At 39.7% G+C, this 20575-nt stretch overlaps 2 protein-coding genes across 2 annotated transcripts; one reads left to right on the forward strand and one right to left on the reverse strand.

Moving 5' to 3' along the window:
- Positions 1 to 995: 995 nt before the first annotated feature.
- Positions 996 to 2648, reverse strand: LOC122028723 (GPI-anchored protein LLG1-like). Its single transcript, XM_042587586.1, has 3 exons — positions 2385 to 2648; positions 2204 to 2260; positions 996 to 1507 (listed from the first exon to the last, which is right to left on the reverse strand). Exons 1-3 carry the CDS (start codon positions 2467 to 2469, stop codon positions 1149 to 1151), a joined length of 501 nt encoding a protein of 166 aa, XP_042443520.1. The 5' UTR covers positions 2470 to 2648; the 3' UTR covers positions 996 to 1148.
- Positions 2649 to 19641: 16993 nt separating this feature from the next.
- Positions 19642 to 20573, forward strand: LOC122028593 (NDR1/HIN1-like protein 13). The gene has a single exon (XM_042587434.1). The coding sequence runs from the start codon at positions 19684 to 19686 to the stop codon at positions 20392 to 20394; it is 711 nt and encodes a 236-aa protein (XP_042443368.1). The 5' UTR covers positions 19642 to 19683; the 3' UTR covers positions 20395 to 20573.
- Positions 20574 to 20575: the final 2 nt, after the last annotated feature.

Raw genomic sequence — 20575 nt, forward strand, 5'->3', positions numbered from 1 at the left:
AGTTTTAAGTGGATAAAAAACAGGATTGAGAATATGGCTTTTCTTATTTAATTCGTAATCTTGCATGTGTAGTGTTTAAATAGATGGAATTTGCAAGGGTAAAAATTGAAGAGACATCTTTCAAATGGGCCCCTCAATTTTACTCGGAAGCCAGAATTGGATACTTTTTCTTTATTCTGTTTTTTTAATGATATAAAATTAAAACTTGACATTGATGTCCTTCGTAAATATATCATTTAATATAATTATCATCATATTTATAACCTTAATAAATTTATCATTTAACATAATTATCACCACACTTCTGTAATATTTATTTTTAAATAATATTTTATATAATTTGTATTTTTAGATTTTTTTATACATATTTCTGTGTATTTATATAAATTTTGTCATTATTTTATTTTATTTTTTATTAATTTTATATATTTTTCATTATAAAAAATAATAATTTTGATGCAATATTTAAAATATAATAATAATTATATAAATAAATAGTGTATCAAAATTATATTTAGATAGTTATAAAACATTGATTTATATAGTTTAAGGATATTATTGTTACTTAACTAAAAAATAAATTTGAAAATAATTATTCATCAAACACTCCAACTTTAAGTACTTTAATTTTTCACTAATTTTAAAATAATCTCTATAAAAATTACTTTTAAATAAACAAAAGCTCTCCTAAACACTCCTTAAATATGGACTTCCTAAACACTCCCTAAATATGGACTTACTGTGACGACAACTTGCTTTGTTATGTCATGAAAATAAAAAGTTGTCTTGTAACTTGTTTTTCTGATGCAATAAAATAAATACTTACCATTATTCTCACCAAATTAATCATAAATATTTATTTTTTCTTCATAAATTATATTTAAAATAAAAACATTATAAAAAAATTAAGATTTACAAAGTAGAAATGAATATCAAAGGCATTGTTTACATGAATATGTCTATTGTCTAAAGAGCAAAAGGCATAGTAAATTGAGAAATCAATGTTCCACTGTTGTTACACACACAATGATACACACAGGCGAGAAGTAGCGGTGCCTAATAAGCTTTGTAGGCGTGGCTCAATTTGTCTTGACTCTCAGAGAACTCATAGATTTGGCATGACCGTGAGATAGTAGACTATGGAAGTTTCACCAACAAAGGAATGTTATAAGTCCAGAAAAAAGCAGTACAAGGGAGGTGGAGCGTTGAACTGTCATGGCAAAGCTTGCATCGGCACTCTCTGAACCTGGGGGAAGAGCATCACAAGCGAGGCCTTGGTTGCCTTCACGGCATTCACTGGCAAAGAGGCCTGGAGGATACTTTCCATAGAGGTTAATGTAACTGAACATGGTCGTGGCGCAGTCATTTGAGGCATCATTCAACTGATCTGCATAAGGGCATGCAAATTCCTTGAAAGCAGTACAGCAGAAATTAGCAGGGTATTGTGGACCCTTGCACATGCTGGTGATGATCGTGTAGTTCAAGTTTTCAAAGTCGATAGGGCAACCTAACAATAGATTTCCAAAGAAAAGATTTAGCACTTTCTGTTAGATCATTCACTGGCAGGCTGACAAATATCTAGAATTGGCTATTTACAGAGAACATGTACAGTCCATTTGAGATTCAAGTAGCAATCGCATTGTTAAAATTCACTCGGAAGAGGATTAAAACTCACATAAAGATGGTGTATTAATTTGTCTGTACATCAAGGAACTAAACACTTAATTTGTATAGCCATACTTTCAACAGTTAAATGTACTGAGTTCTAAATTGCAAGTAATACATATCAAGATCCAAAAACTATTGGCACAAGACAGATAGATACTGGTTCTTTGAATCTTCACATCTTAAAACTATTAGCATCTGATAAATGCATGAAAATGGACCCAAATTCTAGAACTAATGTCCGAATAAAACGGTTTCAATAAACAATATGGAGAACAAAAAAATTTATGGGAACTAATCTGTAAACCAGAAAACACAGATTTGTGTTTTGTTTCTCATGTCATCGGTGCAATACTGCCCCCTCTGAAAGTCAAAAGAGAAGAGAAAACAGAATCATAAAGTTGGCGAAATAAAATATTGAGCTCATCAACAAAAGGTGAAAACAGGTAACTTGAGCATAGCGTCAACGAACTGGAAGATGGGCTCTCTCAGATAAAAGATTGTTAACAACGAAGTGATTAAGGTCAAAAGTTCTTACTCGATTGAGCCTGAAGCAAACTCCTTCCAGCAGATCCACGCGACTTGAGCACATTATCTATCCAAATGTAAGTCAAAGGCAAAACCCCAGCTCGTAAGTTCGGACTTCGGAGAACAGGGCCAAGAAAAGGAACTATAGCGCCAATATCAATTCAATAATGATTTTTTTTCTTGGATCATACCTGAGATGAAGGTAGAACCGGCCATCGGCACCGATACAAGGAGGAGGAGAACGGCGAGCAAGGTAATATTGGGAACCAAATCCATCTCTTCCTACTTCCTTCGATAATGCAAACCGAAAGGAAGAGAGGAAGAGATGCGGAAGAGAGAAGAGGAAAGGAGAAGGAGGAAGAGGAAGAGGAAGAGGAAGAGGAAGAGGAAGAGGAGGGCCGCTTCTGCGGCCGCGGAAGTCGGGAAGTGAGGAGGCCATGATCGAACGCGAGAGTTCCAGGTCGGAAGCCAGCCAGCTAAAGAAGGGAGAGTACTTTTATAGAAAATTTATTTAATAGGTTCAAAAATCCCTTAAAAATGAAACTATCCTATTTATTTTATTTAAAATGAAGAATTATAAGGTTCAAAAATCAAATAATATGGGCCATGTTTCGCCACACGATCCCCGAGAGCCGGTAGGGGTCCTTAAAACCTAATTGTTCATCCCCCAGTAACCCAAAAAGATACCCGCCATTAATAAGCAGGGTAATAACGGGTAGCTAAAAAGCTTGAATCAGGCATAAAACCAAACAAGACCGTTGTATTTCTTGTACATTATTTATCGAACCCAATTATAATTGCTGCTCTCTTCCTTCGAGATCCAAAAACCTCGCTCCGTTCCTCGTCGCCAGAAGCGAAGCACTCGATCCCATTGCTACTATGTGCTGCCCGAGCAGGACATGCTGCCTCTGCTTTCTCTTACTGCTCGCGATCCTCCTTGTCGGCTTCGTCTTCGGCTTCGGCGTCTTCGCCCACGGATTCAACAAGATCAGGGACGCCCTAAATCTAGAGGAGCCGCCGCCGGCCGGCCGATCCCCCGCCGGTCGGCCCTTCTTCCCCGCCGTCACCCCCTCTCCGTTATGATGAGTTTTATTTCTTTTGGCTTCCACCTTCAGTTAATAGATCGGAATCAGACGGGGAAGTTTCGATTGCTAGATTATAGTGTTTGGAGATTTTCTTTTCTGTATTTTTGTCGATATGATCTGTCGCATTGGGCTTGATTAATTGGATGCTTGGATCTGGATTTTCTTAATTATTTTTTTTTTCAAAATTCGCTTTAATGATTGCCATCTTATAGTTATTTCCATCTATCTTTTCTTTTAGTTTGTGGTTGTTCAACATCGAGTTGGAAAACCTTTTTCCCCCAAAATTCCAGTCTACAAATTAAATGCAAATAGCAATTCAGCCGCTGTCTGAGTAAGGCTGATATCTTCGCCAGAGATTTGCATGCCGTTTATTAATTTATATATATATGTTTTATTCTTCAAATATTTGCGAGAATTACGAATTCCGATTGTTTATTCTTTTTCTTCATTAATATGCGAGTTTTATTCTTTTGCTATTTTCTAATGAATTTTGAATTGAAAATTATTTGAGAAAATAGATGAAAGAAGAAGTTTAGGCCCGTACTTCCATATATACCGTGGGCTTTCAATAAGAGCAAATCTGGAGCAGTACAATTGGGCCTCCTAAATCCGGACTGTTTTACTTGGGCAACCTTTAGCGACAGAGATGTGCCTTCAGCCTTTACACATGTTCAGTTCTAGCGGTTATTCAAAATAATACAAATTCATGAACGAAAAATTTGTGTTTCTGAGACCATGAGAGAATATCTACTAACTCAGATAGTGCAACCAACTAGCTCAAACTAACCAAGATCAACAATCTCTGTAGAAGAGGAACAAAACAAATAAAGGGAAAGAGGAGACTTTCTATTAATTTACAAATAACTTCAATACCAAGATTCCGATACACGTACACACAACCATCCCTACATGGATGTAGTCATGAACCAACAAGTAATTTTACACATCATGCACTCTCTCTAACTAAGAGTCATTTACATTAGAGGCAAACCTGTGTATGCTGCTTCTCCCCGAGATCTCATGTAATCGGGCTTTAATGTCTTGGATTGTGATACACATGCGGCGATGAGTGCGCAAATGCTTTATGTTGTGAATTGTTTTACTCAGGAATCCCAAGAATCCTTGCCTTTGAGGTTGGCCAAAGTGAATCATATATTCTTCCAGAAGATCCTCAATATCGTATGCTACTTCTCTTACTTGCCTCATCCATACTTTTAGCTCATCTTTGTCTTCACCTGCATCAGCTTCACTGAGGAATTTCTTTAGACTCTCGAGTTCATCTCTGATATCTTTGATGCCATTGTTGAACCCTTGAAGCAATTGTTCTCGCACCAGTAAAGAATCCAACCTCTGGAGAGCACATCGAAGGTCAACTCGAGCCATTCTCCTCTTTGCTCTATTCCTCCTCTTCTTTGGTCCTCAACTGATGAACCCTCTCTGGCCAAAATACAAACTTATTTTTTCAATTTCATTTTGTAGGTATGATTCTGATCATATGTTATATCATTAGGTTTATATACTTACAGGGTGTTTTCTTGCACCTAAAAGGCTTCGCTGGCATTTGGTACTTCATCCAAAACAATTTACAACCCATGAATTGGACTTGGTTTCTCCTCTACTTGGATCCATTATTCTTCATCTGCCGTTGCTGAAACTTGAAAGGATGTTCAAGGAGAAGACTGAGTGGATCCAGTATTTATCTTCCTACTGTGACTGAAGACAATAGAGCTCTGAGTGCCATGGTGATTAATTGGTGGATATTTATATAGTGCTGGATATACGATAAAGATACTTTAAGGGCCAAATAACCATTGAAAGCTTCTTATCTGCTTTAATAAGATTCCTAGTTGAAGTCTGTATCCTGGTGATGTCTCTGTTGGAATCATATTTTCCAAGTTGATCTATGAAACTTCTGTGTAAGATTCCTAGCTACACTGCCATTTTTTTTTATTGTGGATGGATATTTCATGACCAACTACGGCCAAAAAAAGTTGTAGAAGCAAACAAAGGTCAAATCACCATTGACAATTTCATATCTGCTTGGCCTAAGTTGATCTGGGAAACTTCTGCGAAAGAATTTGCTGTGTCATTCAATGTAAAGAACTCAAACTCTCCACTAAGCAGCATTGCCAAGAGGTAAATATCCATCATAGCTGGTCGCTATCTTTCGGAAAAGTTAGGATTTGAAGAACCATGTTCTTTGGTCCTTTTCCCAAAGACAAATAATAAAATCTCGAGACAATTTCTTATCAGCCTCGACTGGTAGGCTGGCTAGTTGAAGCATGAAGCTCAGTGATGCAACTGGCGGCATTGTCTTTTCCAAGTTGATCAAGGAAATTTCTGCGAAAGATTCAGACAGTTTTTTATTAGGATCTTGATGTGTTAAAATAATGTACCCGCGGAGCATGCTTTCAGACGAGGAAAACTTGTTCAGGTGGCTGATGGCGTGGAGTGTATTGCAGCTCTGAATATACAAATATTATTTCAAGTCTGATCTAAAAGAAAACACTTCTTAAAGTTCGCTTAACAACTTAAAGGTAGGCTTCAAATAAAATGTCATAGCTAGCACTCTTTGAAGCCGGCCCAACTAACAGCTCGGTCATTTTACTGAGGCCTGTTTGTTTATCACGCTCTGCTTGGCCCATGTCGTGCCCAGTTGGCAATGTCACAACACTAAACCAAAGTGTTCTGGTAGCTTGCGGTTTTTCTTTTTGAACCAATCCAAATTGTTGTCGGTTGGATCTGTTAACTAGGTCATGTTTCAAAACCATTGCGTTTCGGCCATGCCCATTCCATGACTCAAAAGCTTATTTGCAAGTATCTATAAGTAGGTAAATAAAAAAAAATTATAATTAATTAATACGGAACATTTTTTTCCCTCTATTATCCCGTCTGAAATCTGAATCAAATGGAGGTCGACTGTGCTGTCGCTGGCATTGACGGAAGGCGATGGAGACTTCCCACGAGTACAGTACTTCACGAGTGGGTTCCCCGGGCTGCTGACGAGGGGCGGTGACTAGGATGACGAAGCGAGAGTTCCCTGCGCACACTCAGATGAACCCCCTCCACGTTAGGGACCAAGAACCAGGAAAAAAATCTCCGGAGCAGATCCTCCGACGCTCAAGTTAGGTACTTTTCCCCTAAAAAAGCAGTAAAAATATAAAAATTAGAAGACAGATGCAAAAAGGTGAGTGAGAGTACCTGCACCATGGAAAGGACACCCTTTTTATATGATCATATGTACTTAGGGCTTCTGGCAAGTGTTAGGGAATGTCGGGTGTTAGACCATGTCTGGCAGTGGATGACATTTGACATCCTCTTATAGGTCGGAGGAAGGTCTGTTATCAGCTGGTCACAGACCGTAGGAATATACCCTGACACACAACAGATATTCTTTGACAGGTAATTACGATTCTCTGACTCTGTTATCGTTTTCGTTGATCGGGCATGAACAAGAGAACTCCTGACAACCAGCACTCGACAAGCCTGACCGGGGTGCATCTGAGTAGTCCGTTATATCCCGACCAGGCGTATCAAGTTCTTATATATAAGTCTGCTATGAGAAAACCCGATCGGTAGAGATGGTTCCTTCTCCTTCTTCCTTGTTCCTTGTGCTACTAGTCTGACTTCTCGACCTGGGCATCTTGACCGGTCAACCTGTCTAAATTCTCGACCTAAGCTTCTCGCCCAAGCAACTTGTCTAAATTCCCGACCTGCGATTTTCGCCCAAGTAACCTGTCTGAATTCCCAACCTGGTCCTCTCACCCGAGTAACCTGTCTGAACTCCCGACCTGGGCCTTTCACCCGAGTAACCTATATGAATTCCCGACCTGGGCCTCTCGCCCGATTAACCTATCTGAATTCCAGACCTGGGCCCCTCGCCCGAGTAACCTGTCTGAATTCCAAACATGGGCCTCCCGACCGAGTGTTAGTTGGGTAACGACTTTTAAAATTACAGCCCCTCTGTGGGGTGATACGTCTTCTTGACCTCTGATTGTCACACCCCCTTAACTCCTGACCGCCACGTCTCCTTGACTTCTAACTGCCACACCCCCTTAATTCCTGACCGTCACACCCCCTTGACTTCTGACCGTCACACCCCCTTGACTTCTAATTATCACATCCCTTTGACTTCTGACTACCACGTCCCTTTACTTCTGACTGCCACATCCCTTTGACCAGACCTTACCATTATGCACCGTATCACAAGCCTCTCTCTCAAGTTTAGTCGAAGGAGGCCCAGATCCGATTGACTAGATGGGAATCCGGTTTCACTTGACCCTCTTACCGAGACATTAACCACTTTTCCCTTTCCCCTGGTCCTTGGGAATTTACCACGCTACCAAGTGCTGTACAATTTCCTGGATGTTTGGGCTACTGCATCTATCCCTAGATCTAGGAATATGTAACGTGCCCCTAAATGTGACATCATTTCCTGGAGGTAGTTGCACGCCCCAAGGAGCATGCTTTATTTTCATCTCTTTAAGAAGAGCTATCCCCCCTCCTACACTTATGCTTTCCTTGTGCTCCTACACGCCATGGAACCTTCAATGGGGTCTGACGAAATATCATCTTTACGTCACCAACTTACCCATCTGACTCGGTTACTTGCACAGAAAGATGAGGTTTTATTGGAGATGACTTAGAGTAGGGACCTTCAGTCTTCCCTTCTTTGAGAGATGGAGGAACTTTGGTTGGCTGCTAAGTCTCGAACCCGTGCTGAATAAGCTTTGAAGCATAAGGCTTATGCAGATTTGGAGAGCTAGATCCACTTTATCACATATATGAAGATAAAATATGAGGATTCTCTGACCTTTCTTCAAGAAGAAAATCGGATAAAAGATGAAACTATCACCCAACAATGCCACTCCCTTCAACATATCAAGATGGAACTGATTTAGGTACGAGCTCAACTGGAGCAAGCAGGCCGAGCATATAACTCCAGCCATCAGAGCCCACCCGATCCTGCCATCTGAAAGGGAGTTTGGCATAACTGGCACCCCTAATATGATAGTGTGTATTTCAAAGAATATCCTCTGAATTTTATCAAATGAATGCTAATCAGGCTATGTTGTGAGCCTTTGCTCATGCTTTTTTGCTTGTGTTTTCCTTCCTTCCATGGTATTTCTTCTTTGGTGTGACCTTTCAAATCATTAAAACTTGCGCCGAGGTGGGGGTCTGGAATCCAGACTGAAACATTAAGGGTCATGAGAGCAAATTCACTTATAATTTGCACTAGGGCGAGAGTCTGGGACCCGACCGAGAGGTCATTGGGCGTGAGAGCAAGCTCACTTATAACTTGTGTTGGGGTGAGATTTTGGGACTTGACCGAGAGGTCGTTGGGTGTGAGAGACTGGGGCGAGAGTCTGGGACCCGACTGAGAGGTCGTTGGACGTAAGAGCAAGCTCACTTATAACTCACACTGGGGCGAGAGTCTGGAATCCCGATTGAGAGGTCGTTGAACGTGAGAGTAGACTCACTTATAACTTGTCCTGGGGCTAGAGTCTGGGACCCGACTGAGAGGTCGTTGGACGTGAGAGCAAACTCACTTATAACTTGCACTGGGCGAGAGTCTGGAGGCGCGAGAGCATGCTCACTTATAACTCGCACTGGGGTGAGAGTCTGGAATCCTGACCGAGAGATCGTTGGGCGTGAGAGCAGACTCACTTATAACTCGCCCTGGGGTGAGTCTGGGACCCGACCGAGAGGTCGTTGGGCGTGAGAGCAAGCTCACTTATAACTCGCACTGAGGCGAGAATCTGGAGGTGTGAGAGCATGCTCACTTATAACTTGCGATGGGGCTAGAGTCTGGAATCCCGACTGAGAGGTCGTTGGGCATGAGAGCAGGCTCACTTATAACTCGTCATGGGGCGAGAGTCTGGGACCCGACCGATAAGTCATTGGGCGTGAGAGCAAGCTCACTTATAACTCGCACTAGGGCGAGAGTCTGGAATCACGATCGAGAGGTCGTTAGGCGTGAGAGCAGGCTCACTTATAACTCGCACTGGGGCGAGAGTCTGGGACCCGACCGAGAGGTCGTTCAAAAACCCCTCGGAACTGGTCTGGAGATCTGATTGATGTTTGAAGGTTGGCCTAGGAATTAGTCCAGGAACTCCTGCTTTGGTGTTACGTTTAGAGGTCGAGCCAATTATGCGTAACTTGTGATGTCCCCTGCAATCTCAAAATATCTTACGTAAGCTTTAATTAAATAAGCCATCTTTAAATCTTACCCTGCTTTTGAGATAGAAAAATAAAATGACAGCACCAAATTCAAATCGACACTTCCTTTCGTCTTCCTTCCCCTTTCCCAAGGTAACTGCATGACCATCTCAATACCTGACGTATGGTCTTTCGTTCCCTTTCCCAAGGTAACCGCATGGCCGTCCTGCCACCCGACGTATGACCTTCTGCGTTGAGTTGCTGTCATATACAAATCTCTCTCTATGATTTCCTTTTCACGTCCATCATTAATACCTTTCATCAGGGAGTGGCACGTGCCCCACAAACCTTTCCCATTACTATGATTGACAAGCACTTTTTTGCACACGACCCTAGATAACTCTAGCCTCTTGATTTAACGGCTCGAGTTATCATACCCCCCCCTTCGATGCTTCCTAAGGGCTCTGCTTTATAAACCCTAAAGGTCGTCCGTCGTCGCCTTCTCCTTGCTTCAACTGCCCTCGACCTTGTTGGAATGTATACTAAAAGCCTAGCTTTTGTATAAACATTTACTTAGAAATAAGAATCATATTGGTCAAATATCTACATTTATAAGTTAAGTGTAGTTGTTCGATTAATTTATATTGTAGATAACATGGTGTGTGGTGTCACACACAGAAGATCATGCTATCAATTCCTTATAAATTATAAACAGTAGCTCACGACTGAGATGGAAAGGAACAAACCATTGGAATAGTCGTAGTGTAATTAGGTATTAGTTTATCTTAACTGATAAATTACACTATTACACTCTGAGTGTATTGAGCAGGACCATTTAAGGTAAGTTCTTTTTATACTAACTTAATAAAAGAACAAGACCTTAGTTATTATGGAAGTGTGTGCTCTAAATCCTAATATAATAACAAACACATATATTTAGTATTTATTTCTTTGACTTATCAAAGAGTGAGATTTAGCTCGATAAATCAATAGGCCTGATAAGTTGGGAAATGATATTACTTATAGCGTGTGTTGTTAATTATAGAAGGAAACTGTGTCCTAGTAATCTAGGTTGATAATATCCCCAAGAGGAGCTCATAAGGATTGTCATGTTAAACCCTGCAGGTGGACTTAGTCCAACATGACAATAAGGTTGAGTGGTACTACTCTTGGACTAAGATATTAATTAAAGTGAGTTGTCAGTAGCTCAATTAATTAGTGGGCATCCGACATCTTAAACACAGGGAGATTAACACACTCATGATAAGAAGAAACCCAAAATATAATTTGACATTGGTGCGGTAGTTTAATAATAATTCTTTAGTGGAATGAATTATTATTGATGAAATTAAGTTGGGTGTTCGGGGCGAACACAGGAAGCTTAATTTCATCGGGAGACCAAAACCAATTCCTCCTCTCGATCCCTATCGTAGCCTCTTATTAATAGAGTATTATACCCACCTTTATACCCATCCTAAGGTGGCCGGCCAAGCAAGCTTGGAACCCAAGCTTGGGTCGGCCAAGCAAATAGGATGAGCCAAGTTGTGCGGCCGGCCCTAGCTTGAATCCAAGCTTGGTGTGACCGACCACATTAAATTAAAAAGAATTTATTTTTTAAATCTTTTTTATGTGGATACCATGGTTTTAAAAGAGAGTTTAAAATTTAAATCTTTTCTTTTATAGCTTTCTACAAAAGATTAAGTGAAATGTTTGATATCTTTCCTTATTTGTAGTTAAAAGAAAGATTTTAATTTTTGATAAAACTTTCCTTTTATGAAACCATCCTCATGATTTTAAAAGAGAGTTTTAAAATTAATTTTTTTCTTTTATAATTTCAACAAAAGATTAAGAAAAGATTTGATATCTTTCCTTATTTGTAGATTGAAAGGAGATTTTAATTTTAGAGAAAATTTTCCTTTTTGTAAATCATCCACATGTTTTAATAGAGAGATTTTAATTTATAAAAGTTTTCTTTTATAACTAACCATGAAGGAAATTTTAATAGAGAAATTTTTATTAAAATATTCGGAAGCAAATTAGGAAGTTTTAATTTTTGTGTTATTAAAACTTTCCTTGCTTAGAGCTATGAGTGGCTGGCCACTTTAATAAAAGAAAATAAAATTATTTTTTATCAATTAAAATTTTCCTTTTCATGACAAAGAAAATAAGAAAGTTTTTATTAAAACTTTCCTTATTTGCCAAGACCAAGGATTATAAAAGAGAGGGAGGGGGTGCCTTCACAATGAGAACTCTCTTCTATTTTTCCACTCTCTTTTCCTCCTTGGTGGTGGTCGGCCCTAGCATCTTCTCCTCCTTTTCTTCCTCCTTTGTGGTCGAACCTCATCAATCTCTAGGAGCTTGTTTTGGTGGCCGGATCTAGCTTGGAGAAGAAGAAGAGAAAGGAGGATTTTGTTTCCTAGTTTTCCTTGGAGCTTGGTTGGTGGCCGAGACTTGTTTTTCTTGGAGAAAGTTGCTTGGCTGAAACTTGGAAGAAGGAAGAAGAAGGGCTTGGGTGGTTCTCATCTCGGTAGATCGTTGCCTACACAACGTCCAAGATAAAAAGAGGAATACGGTAGAAAATCAAGAGGTTATTGTTTACAAAGAAAGGTATAACTAGTAATTTTTTTTTCCGCATTGTAGATCCTTTCACTAAGGTCCTTAAGGCAAGAGCTTTTGATGGGCATGTTGAAGGGTTGAGAATCAGATGTATGGCAGCATTTATGGCAGCATAGTCTTTTAGTATAAGTGGGAGATTGTTAGAGTGTATACTAAAAACCTAGTTTTTTTTATAAACATTTATTTAAAAATAAGAATCACATTGGTCAAGTGTCTACATTTATATATACTAAGTGTAGCCGTTCAATTAATTTATATAGTAGATAACACAGTGTGTGGTGTCACACACAGAAGATCATGTTATCAATTCTTTATAAATTATAAACAGTTGCTCACGACTAAGATGGAATGGAACAAACCGTCGATAAAGTCGTAGTGTGATTAGGGATTAGTCTATCTTGACTAATAAATTACATTAGTACACTCTAAGTGTATTGAGTATGACCATTTAGGTAAGTTTTTTTTATACTGACTTGATAAAAGTGTTGGTTGCTACTCGGAAAACCTAATGGTTCCACTGTACAAAAATTTTGTACAAAGGTCCGAACCTTTTCCTAACTACCATGTGTTTTTTTAAATTAAACTTGGATCGCCTGCGGAATTTAACACGTTTGATCCAAAATATAATCTATTTGTTCTTTTAGGTTTTGACTTGGATCTCCTGCGGAACTTAACACGTTCGATCCAAATCACCTAAGTTATTAATTCCATTAAATATTAATTTCCATTAAATATTAATTTCCATAATTGGTTCCCAGTACTGATGTGGCGAGGCACATGACCTTCTTGGATATGGGAGCAACCACCACCGACTAGACAAAACCTTTTAAAGAAAGCTAATATTTAATTTCCTAAAATAACTTTAGGTCAACCGAAAAGAACAATCAAATCACAAGGAAAAGAACAAACAAAAGAACACTACATCGAAAGCAAATTCAAAACACTAAAATCGTATGCCTCTTGTATTTGATATTATTTCCTAAAATAACTAGTATGATGCGGAAAGGAAAAATACTAGTTATACCTTTTAGAAAAACCTCTTGATCTTCTACCGTATTCCTCTTCTAACCTCGGACGTTGTGTGGGCAACGATCTTCCGAGATGAGAAACCACCAAAGTACCTTCTTCTCCTTTCTTCAAGTTTCGGCCAAGCACAATGCTTCCAAAAGATGAAGATTTTTTTCCACCAACCAAGCTCCAAGGAATGCATGAAACAAGACTCCTTTCTCTCCTTTTCTCCAAGCTAGATCCGGCCACTTCTATGCCTCCAAGAGATGATGAAGTCTCGGCCACAAGAAGGAGAAGAGAGAAGGAGAAGGGGAACCTCTAGGGGTCGGGCACACCAAGGAAGAAAAGAGAGGAAGAAAAAGAATAGAGTCCTTCACTATGAAGTCTCCTCTATCCCCTCTTTTATAATCCTTGGTCTTGGCAAATAAGGAAATTTAAATAAAAACTTCCTTAATTCTTTTGCCATGAAAAGGAAAATTTATTTAATTAAAAATAATTTCCTCTTCTCCAATTTATTTGGCCGGCCACCTCTTTCCCCAAAACAAGGAGAGTTTTAATTAAAACAAAAATTAAAACTTCCTAATTTGTTTCTAGAAATTTATAAAAATTTCTCTAATAATTTTAATCCCTTCATGATTGGTTAATAAAAAGAAATTTTATAAATTAAAATCTTTCTTTTAAATATGTGGATAATTTCCAAAAAGAAAAGTTATCTCTAAAAATTAAAATCTCATTTCAATCTACAAATAAGGAAAGATATTAAATCTTTTCTTAATCTTTTGTAGATACTAATAAAAGAGAATTTTTAATTTTTAAACTTTCTTTTAAATCATGAACATAATTAAAAGGAAAGTTTTTACCAAAATTAAAATCAACCTTTTAATCTATAAATAAGGAAAGAGATTTAGCTCTTCTCTTAATCTTTTGTAGAATCTTATAAAAGGAAAGATTTAAATTTTTAAACTCTCTTTTAATTCATGTTATCCACATAAGAAAAATTTTAAAAAATAAAAATCTTTTTATTTTAATTTGGGCCGGCCACACCAAGCTTGAACCCAAGCTAGGGCCGGCCACCTTGAAACACCCATGAACCAAACTTTGGCCGGCCCTAGCTTGGTCTCTAAGCTAGCTTGGCCGGCCCCTATGGGATGGGTAAGAAGGTGGGTATAGGTGGGTATAGTACTCTATAATTAAGAGGCTACGATAGGGACCGAGTGGAGGAATTGGTTTTGGTCTCCCGATAAAATTAAGCATCCCGTGTTCGTCCCGAACACACAACTTAATTTTATCAATAATAATTCATTCCACTAGAGAACTATTATTGAACTACCGCACCAATCCCAAATTACATTTTGGGCTCCTTCTTATTATGAGTGTGTTAGTCTCCCTGTGTTTAAGATAACAAATGTCCACTAATTAAGTAAGTTACTGACAACTCACTTAATTAATATCTAGCTCCAAGAGTAGTACCACTCAACTTCATCGTCATGTCGGACTAAGTCCACCTGTAGGGTTTAACATGACAATCCTTATGAGCTCCTCTTGGGGACATTCTCAACCTAGATCACTAGGACACAATTTCCTTCTATAATCAACAACACACACTATAAGTGATATCATTTCCCAACTTATCAGGCTTATTGATTTATCGAACTAAATCTCACCCATTGATAAATTAAAGAAATAAATATCAAATATATGTGCTTGTTATTATATTGAGATTAAGAGCACACACTTCCATAATAACTGAGGTCTTTGTTCCTTTATAAAGTCAGTATAAAAGAAACGACCTCTAATGGTCCTACTCAATACACTCTAAGTGTACTAGTGTAATTATATAGTTAAGATAAACTAATACCTAATTACACAACGATCTTCCAATGGTTTGTTCCTTTTCATCTTAGTCGTGAGCTACTGTTTATAATTTATAAGGTACTGATAACATGATCTTCTGTGTGTGACACCACACACCATGTTATCTACAATATAAATTAATTGAACAACTACATTTATCATAAATGTAGATATTTGACCAATGTGATTCTTATTTCTAGATAAATGTTTATACCAAAAGCTAGACTTTTAGTATACATCCTAACAAAAAGAACTAGACCTTAGTTATTATGGAAGTGTGTGCTTTTAATCCTAATATAATAACAAACACATATAATTAGTATTTATTTCTTTGACTTATCAATGGGTGAGATTTAGCTCGATAAATCAATAAGCTCGATAAGTTTGGAAATGATATTACTTATAGTGTGTGTTGTTGATTATAGAAGGAAACTGTGTCCTAGTAATCTAGGTTGAGAATGACCCCAAGAGGAACTCATAAGGATTGTCATGTTAAACCCTGCAGGTGGACTTAGTCCGACATGACGATGAGGTTGAGTGGTACTACTCTTGGACTAAGATATTAATTAACTGAGTTGTTAGTAACTCATTTAATTAGTGGACATTCGACATCTTAAACACAGGGAGACTAACACACTCATAATAAGGAGCCCAAAATGTAATTTGAGATTGCTGTGGTAGTTTAATAATAATTCTTTAGTGGTATGAATTATTATTGATGAAATTAAGTTGTGTGTTCGGGGCGAACACGGGAAGCTTATTTTTATCGGGAGACCAAAACCAATTCCTCCTCTCGGTCCCTATCGTAACTTTTTGTATATAGAGATTTATACCCACCACATACCCACTTCTTACCCAACCCAAGGGGGCCGGCCAAGCTAGCTTGGAACCCAAGCTAGGGCCGGCCAAGACCAAGTGGCTGAGCCAAGTTGGTGGCCGACCAATGCTTGGAATCCAAGCATGATGTGGCCGACCACATCACATTAAAAGAGATTTTATTTATACATTTTTTTATGTGGATTCCATGGTTTTAAAAGAGAGTTTAAAATTTAAATCTTTCCTTTTATAGCTTTCTACAAAATATTAAGAAAAGATTTGAAATCTTTTCTTATTTGTAGATTGAAAGATAGATTTTAATTTTGAGAAAACTTTCCTTTTTTTTAACCATGTTCATGATTTAAAAGAGAGTTTAAAAATTAAATATACTCTTTTATAAGTTTCTACAAAAGATTAAGAAAAGATTTGATATCTTTCCTTATTTGTAGATTGAAAGGAGATTTTAATTTTTAGAGATAACTTTCCTTTTTGGAAATTGTCCACATATTTAAAAGGAAAATTTTAATTTATAAATTTCCTTTTTATAATCCACCATGAAGGGAAAAATTATTAGAGAAATTTTTTATAAATTTTCGGAAACAAATTAGGAAGTTTTAATTCTTGTGTTGATTAAAACTCTCCTTGTTTGGGATTAGAAGGTGGTCGGCTATGTTTATAATGAGAAGAAAATTATTTTTTAATTAAACAAAAATTTCCTTTTCATGGTAAAAGAATTAAGGAAGTTTTTATTTAAATTTCCTTATTTGCCAAGACCAATGATTATAAATGAGGGGGTAGAGGTGCCTTCATGGCTAGAGAACTCTATTCTTTTTCTTTCTCTCTTTTCCTCCTTGGTGTGGCCGGCCCTAGAGGTTCTCCCTCTCCTCTTCTCTTCTTCTTTAGTGGCCGGTTTTATCTCCTCTTGGAGCTCTTGATGGTGGCCGTTTCTAGCTAGGAGAAGGAGAGAAAGGAGGTTTTGTTTCTTGCATCCCTTGGAGCTTGGTGGTGGTGGCCGGACCTCTACTTCTCTTGGAGAATTGATGGTGGCCGAAACTTGCTTGGAGAAGAAGGGCTTGGGTGGTTCTTATCTCGGAAGATCGTTGCCCACACAACGTTCGAGATTAGAAGAGGAATACGGTAGAAGATCAAGAGATTATTTGCTAACAAAGAAAGGTATAATTAGTAATTGTTTTCCGCATCATACTAGTTTTCTTTGTATAGTTATTTTTGGAAATACCAAACACAAGAGACATATGATTCTAGAGTTTTCGGATTTGTTTCGAATTTGTGTTTCTTTTTTTTTTGTTTTTCAAATTTGTGATTCGATTATTCTTTTTGGTTAAACCTAATGTTATTTTAGGAAATTAAATATTGAATTTCTATTAAAGGCTTTGTCGAGGCAGTGGTGGATGATCCCATACTCAAGAAGGCCTTGTGCCTCGTCATGTTTGACCTGGGAGCCAATTTTAGAAATAAATATTTAATTAACTTTGTAACATAGGTTGGACTTGGATCAATAGTGTTAAGTTCCGCTTACGATCTAAGTATAAACCATTAATAATAAATAAATTAAATTTGGAATCAATAATGTTAAGTTTCATTTGTGATTCCTAATTTAACTTCTAAATAACACAATAGGTTATTTAGGAAAGGTTCAATATCTCTGAAGTGACAGAGGGGACATCCTGAGCCACTTGATTAAAGCGCTTAATATAACTTCTTAAAGGCTCAGCAGATCCCTGCTTGAGAGCAAAGAGGCAGTGGTCCATTTTTTGATATTTCCTGCTACTAGTGAAGTGACGCAGGAAAGAGGTTTTGAAGTCCTAAAAACAAGTGATGGACCCGTGTGGCAGTCCATCAAATCACTTCTGAGCTGAACTCGACATAGTGTTCAGGAATACCTAACACTTGACGGCATCACTATATTGATGCAATAGCGCCGCGTTCCTAAATTTGCGAAGATGATCCTCAGGGTCCTTGCTACTGTTATATTCCCCAATAGCAGGGGGCTTGTACCCTTTAGGTAGCTTCTCTTCTAGTACCTATAGGCAGAAGAGCACTTGCTCTTCAGGTTCTATCCTAGGCTCTTCCTTGAGGGCAATGACCTTTCCTTTCTTAGAGTCCCTGGGAGGGGAACTCTCTGCCATGGAAGCTTGTGGTTGCTCTTTTTTTTTATTGTAGCACCCAGGGTCCCGCTGATAGAAATCCAGACCGGGCTCCCTGTAGAAGGCCGGAGGAAACTCCTCGGGCTGCTTTCTTTTAGATCCTCGATCTAAAATATTTGTTGGATCCTTGGAAACTTCAGGCATCTTGCGCAGTCGGGAAACGATGGTTTGTTTTGCTGAAGCTACACGCCTTTTGGCTTCTTTGAATAACTCGTATTCTCCAGCGGTCATGGTCACGTTGATTTTGCCAATCTCGTCCATCTTCACGTTCCAGAATAGGTAAATGTGTTCCCACAAACGGAGCCAAATTGATCCCGTCCGGAATCTGAGTCAGATGAAGGCCGGCTGCCCTGTCGCTAGCGTTGACGGAAGGCGATGGAGACTTCCCACGAGTATAGTACTTCACGAGTGGGTTCCTCAGGCTGCTGATGAGGGACGGTGACTAGGATGACGAAGCGAGAGTTCCCTACGCACACTCAAACGAACCCACCCCCTCCACGTTAGGGACCAAGAACCAGGGAAAAAGACCCTGGAGCAGACCCTCCGACGCTCAAGTTAGGTACTTTTTCTCCAGAAGAGTAGTAAAAATACAGAAAGTAGAAGACAAATGCGAAAAGATGAGTGAGCGTACCTGTACCAGGGAGAGGACATCCCTTTTTATATGACCATGTGTACTTAGGGCTTCTGGCAAGTGTCAGGCAATGTTGGGTGTCAGACTATGTCTGGCGGTGGGTGACACTTGACATCCTCTTATAGGTCAGAGGATAGGTCGGAGAAAGGTTCTGTTATCAGCTGGTCATAGACCGTTGGAATATACTTTGACACACAACAGATATTCTCTGATAAGTGGTTACGATTCTCTGATTCTATTGTCGTTTTCGTTGATCAGGCATGAACAAGAGAATTCCTGACAACCAGCACTCGATAAGCCTGACCGAGGTGCATCTGAGTAGTTCGTTATATCCTGACCAGGCGCATCAAGTTTTTATATATAAGTCTGCTATAAGAAAACCCGACCGGTAGAGATGGTTCCTTCTCCTTCTTCCTTCTTCCTTGTGCTACTAGTCTGACTTCTCGACCTCGGCATCCCGACCGGTCAACCTATCTAAATTCCCGACCTAGGCTTCTTGCCCAAGCAACCTGTCTAAATTCCCGACCTGGACTTCTCGCCCATGTAACCTGTCTGAATTCCCTACTTGGGCCTCTCACCCGAGTAACCTGTCTGAACTCCCGACCTGGGCCTTTCGCCTGAGTAACCTGTCTGAATTCCCGACCTAGGTCTCTCGTTCGAGTAACCTGTCTGAATTCTAGACCTGGACCCCTCACCCAAGTAACCTGTCTGAATTCTAGACCTGGACCTCCCGACCGAGTGTTAGCTGGGTAACGACTTTTAAAATTACAGCCTCTCTATGGGGTGATACGTTTTATTGACCTCTGACTGCCACACCCCCTTAACTCCTGACCGCTACATCCCCTTAACTCCTGACCGTCACACTCCCTTGACTTCTGATCGCCACGTCCCCTTGACTTCTGACCATCACATCCCTTTAAATTCTGACTATCATATTTTCTTGATCAAATCCTTCCATTATACACCGTATCACTCTACTTTACCCAGATTCAAAAAAGTTTTTCCTTCAATTTTATCGGGGTTCAAATCCTTATAACAATCCTATCCCGTACTGCACCCTCCCATTCTTCAATCTCTTTAAAAAAACATCTCTTAAAATGTCATTATTGATCTCATTACTTCATCCCAAGGTTTTCTCCTCCACACTTTTCCTCAGATGCTCGCTCACAGTTCCACGAGTCGAGCGCCACCGCTTTATCTCACCTCCCACTCACCCTCCTCCCCCTTCCAACCTCCCAAATCTGCCACCATGTTCTCGGGGCCGTCGCAGCCCAGGAAGTCTCAGCTCCTCCCGCCCCACCGTCGAACCAGTCCCCTCATCTGGTGCGCCGCCATCATCTGCGTCGTCCTCACTCTCCTCCTCATCCTCGCAGGAATCGTCACACTCGTGGTCTTCCTCGTCATCAAGCCGCGTAGCCCTTCCGTCGACCTTACCGCCGCCAGCCTCAACAGCATCTACCTCGATTCGCTGGCGTACCTCAACGGCGACGTCTCCTTCCTCGTCAACTTCTCCAACTCCAACCGCAGGATCGACGTGGCGTTCCAGTCGCTGGGATTGGAGCTCTACTTCCGCGACAGGCTCATCGCGGTGCAGGCGCTTCGGCCGTTCGCTCAGCGGACGGGGGAGTCGCGACTGGAGGCTACGCGCATGATCACCAGCAACGTGCTGCTGCCGGCGGATCTGGCGGCGGAGCTCCAGCAGCAGGTGAAAGAGAACAGCGTGGTGTACAATGTGAGGGGAAGGTTCAAGGTAAGGGCTCGGCTCGGCGCCGGCCAGTTCTCCTACTGGATCTCCACTCGCTGTGAGGTCAAGCTCACGGCCCCACCCAACGGAGTGCTCGTAGCCCGGCGATGCAGGAAGGATTAAAATCAACACACCTTTCGTTTCAAATCTCGGATTGAATTCACTTCTTTGCGAAGTCAGCAAATTAGCAAATATATTTTTGCACTGTAGAATATCTTGCAGCAATGGTAAAGAACAACTGCATTATACTTTGACGAACGATACTTTGAAATGGTAAAGTTGATATATTTTTCCAATTACATCT

This window comes from Zingiber officinale, chromosome 10B (genome assembly GCF_018446385.1).
Source record: "Zingiber officinale cultivar Zhangliang chromosome 10B, Zo_v1.1, whole genome shotgun sequence".
Classification (NCBI taxonomy): domain Eukaryota; kingdom Viridiplantae; phylum Streptophyta; class Magnoliopsida; order Zingiberales; family Zingiberaceae; genus Zingiber; species Zingiber officinale.

Coding starts and splice junctions, on each gene's coding strand:
- LOC122028723 (XM_042587586.1), bottom strand. CDS start 2,469: ATGGATTTGGTTCCCAATATTACCTTGCTCGCCGTTCTCCTCCTCCTT. Junction 2,261..2,384: donor CGGTTCTACCTTCATCTCAG/GTATGATCCAAG, acceptor ACATTTGGATAG/ATAATGTGCTCAAGTCGCGT. Junction 1,508..2,203: donor TTTGCTTCAGGCTCAATCGA/GTAAGAACTTTT, acceptor ATCTATTGTTAG/GTTGCCCTATCGACTTTGAA.
- LOC122028593 (XM_042587434.1), top strand. CDS start 19,684: ATGCTCGCTCACAGTTCCACGAGTCGAGCGCCACCGCTTTATCTCACC.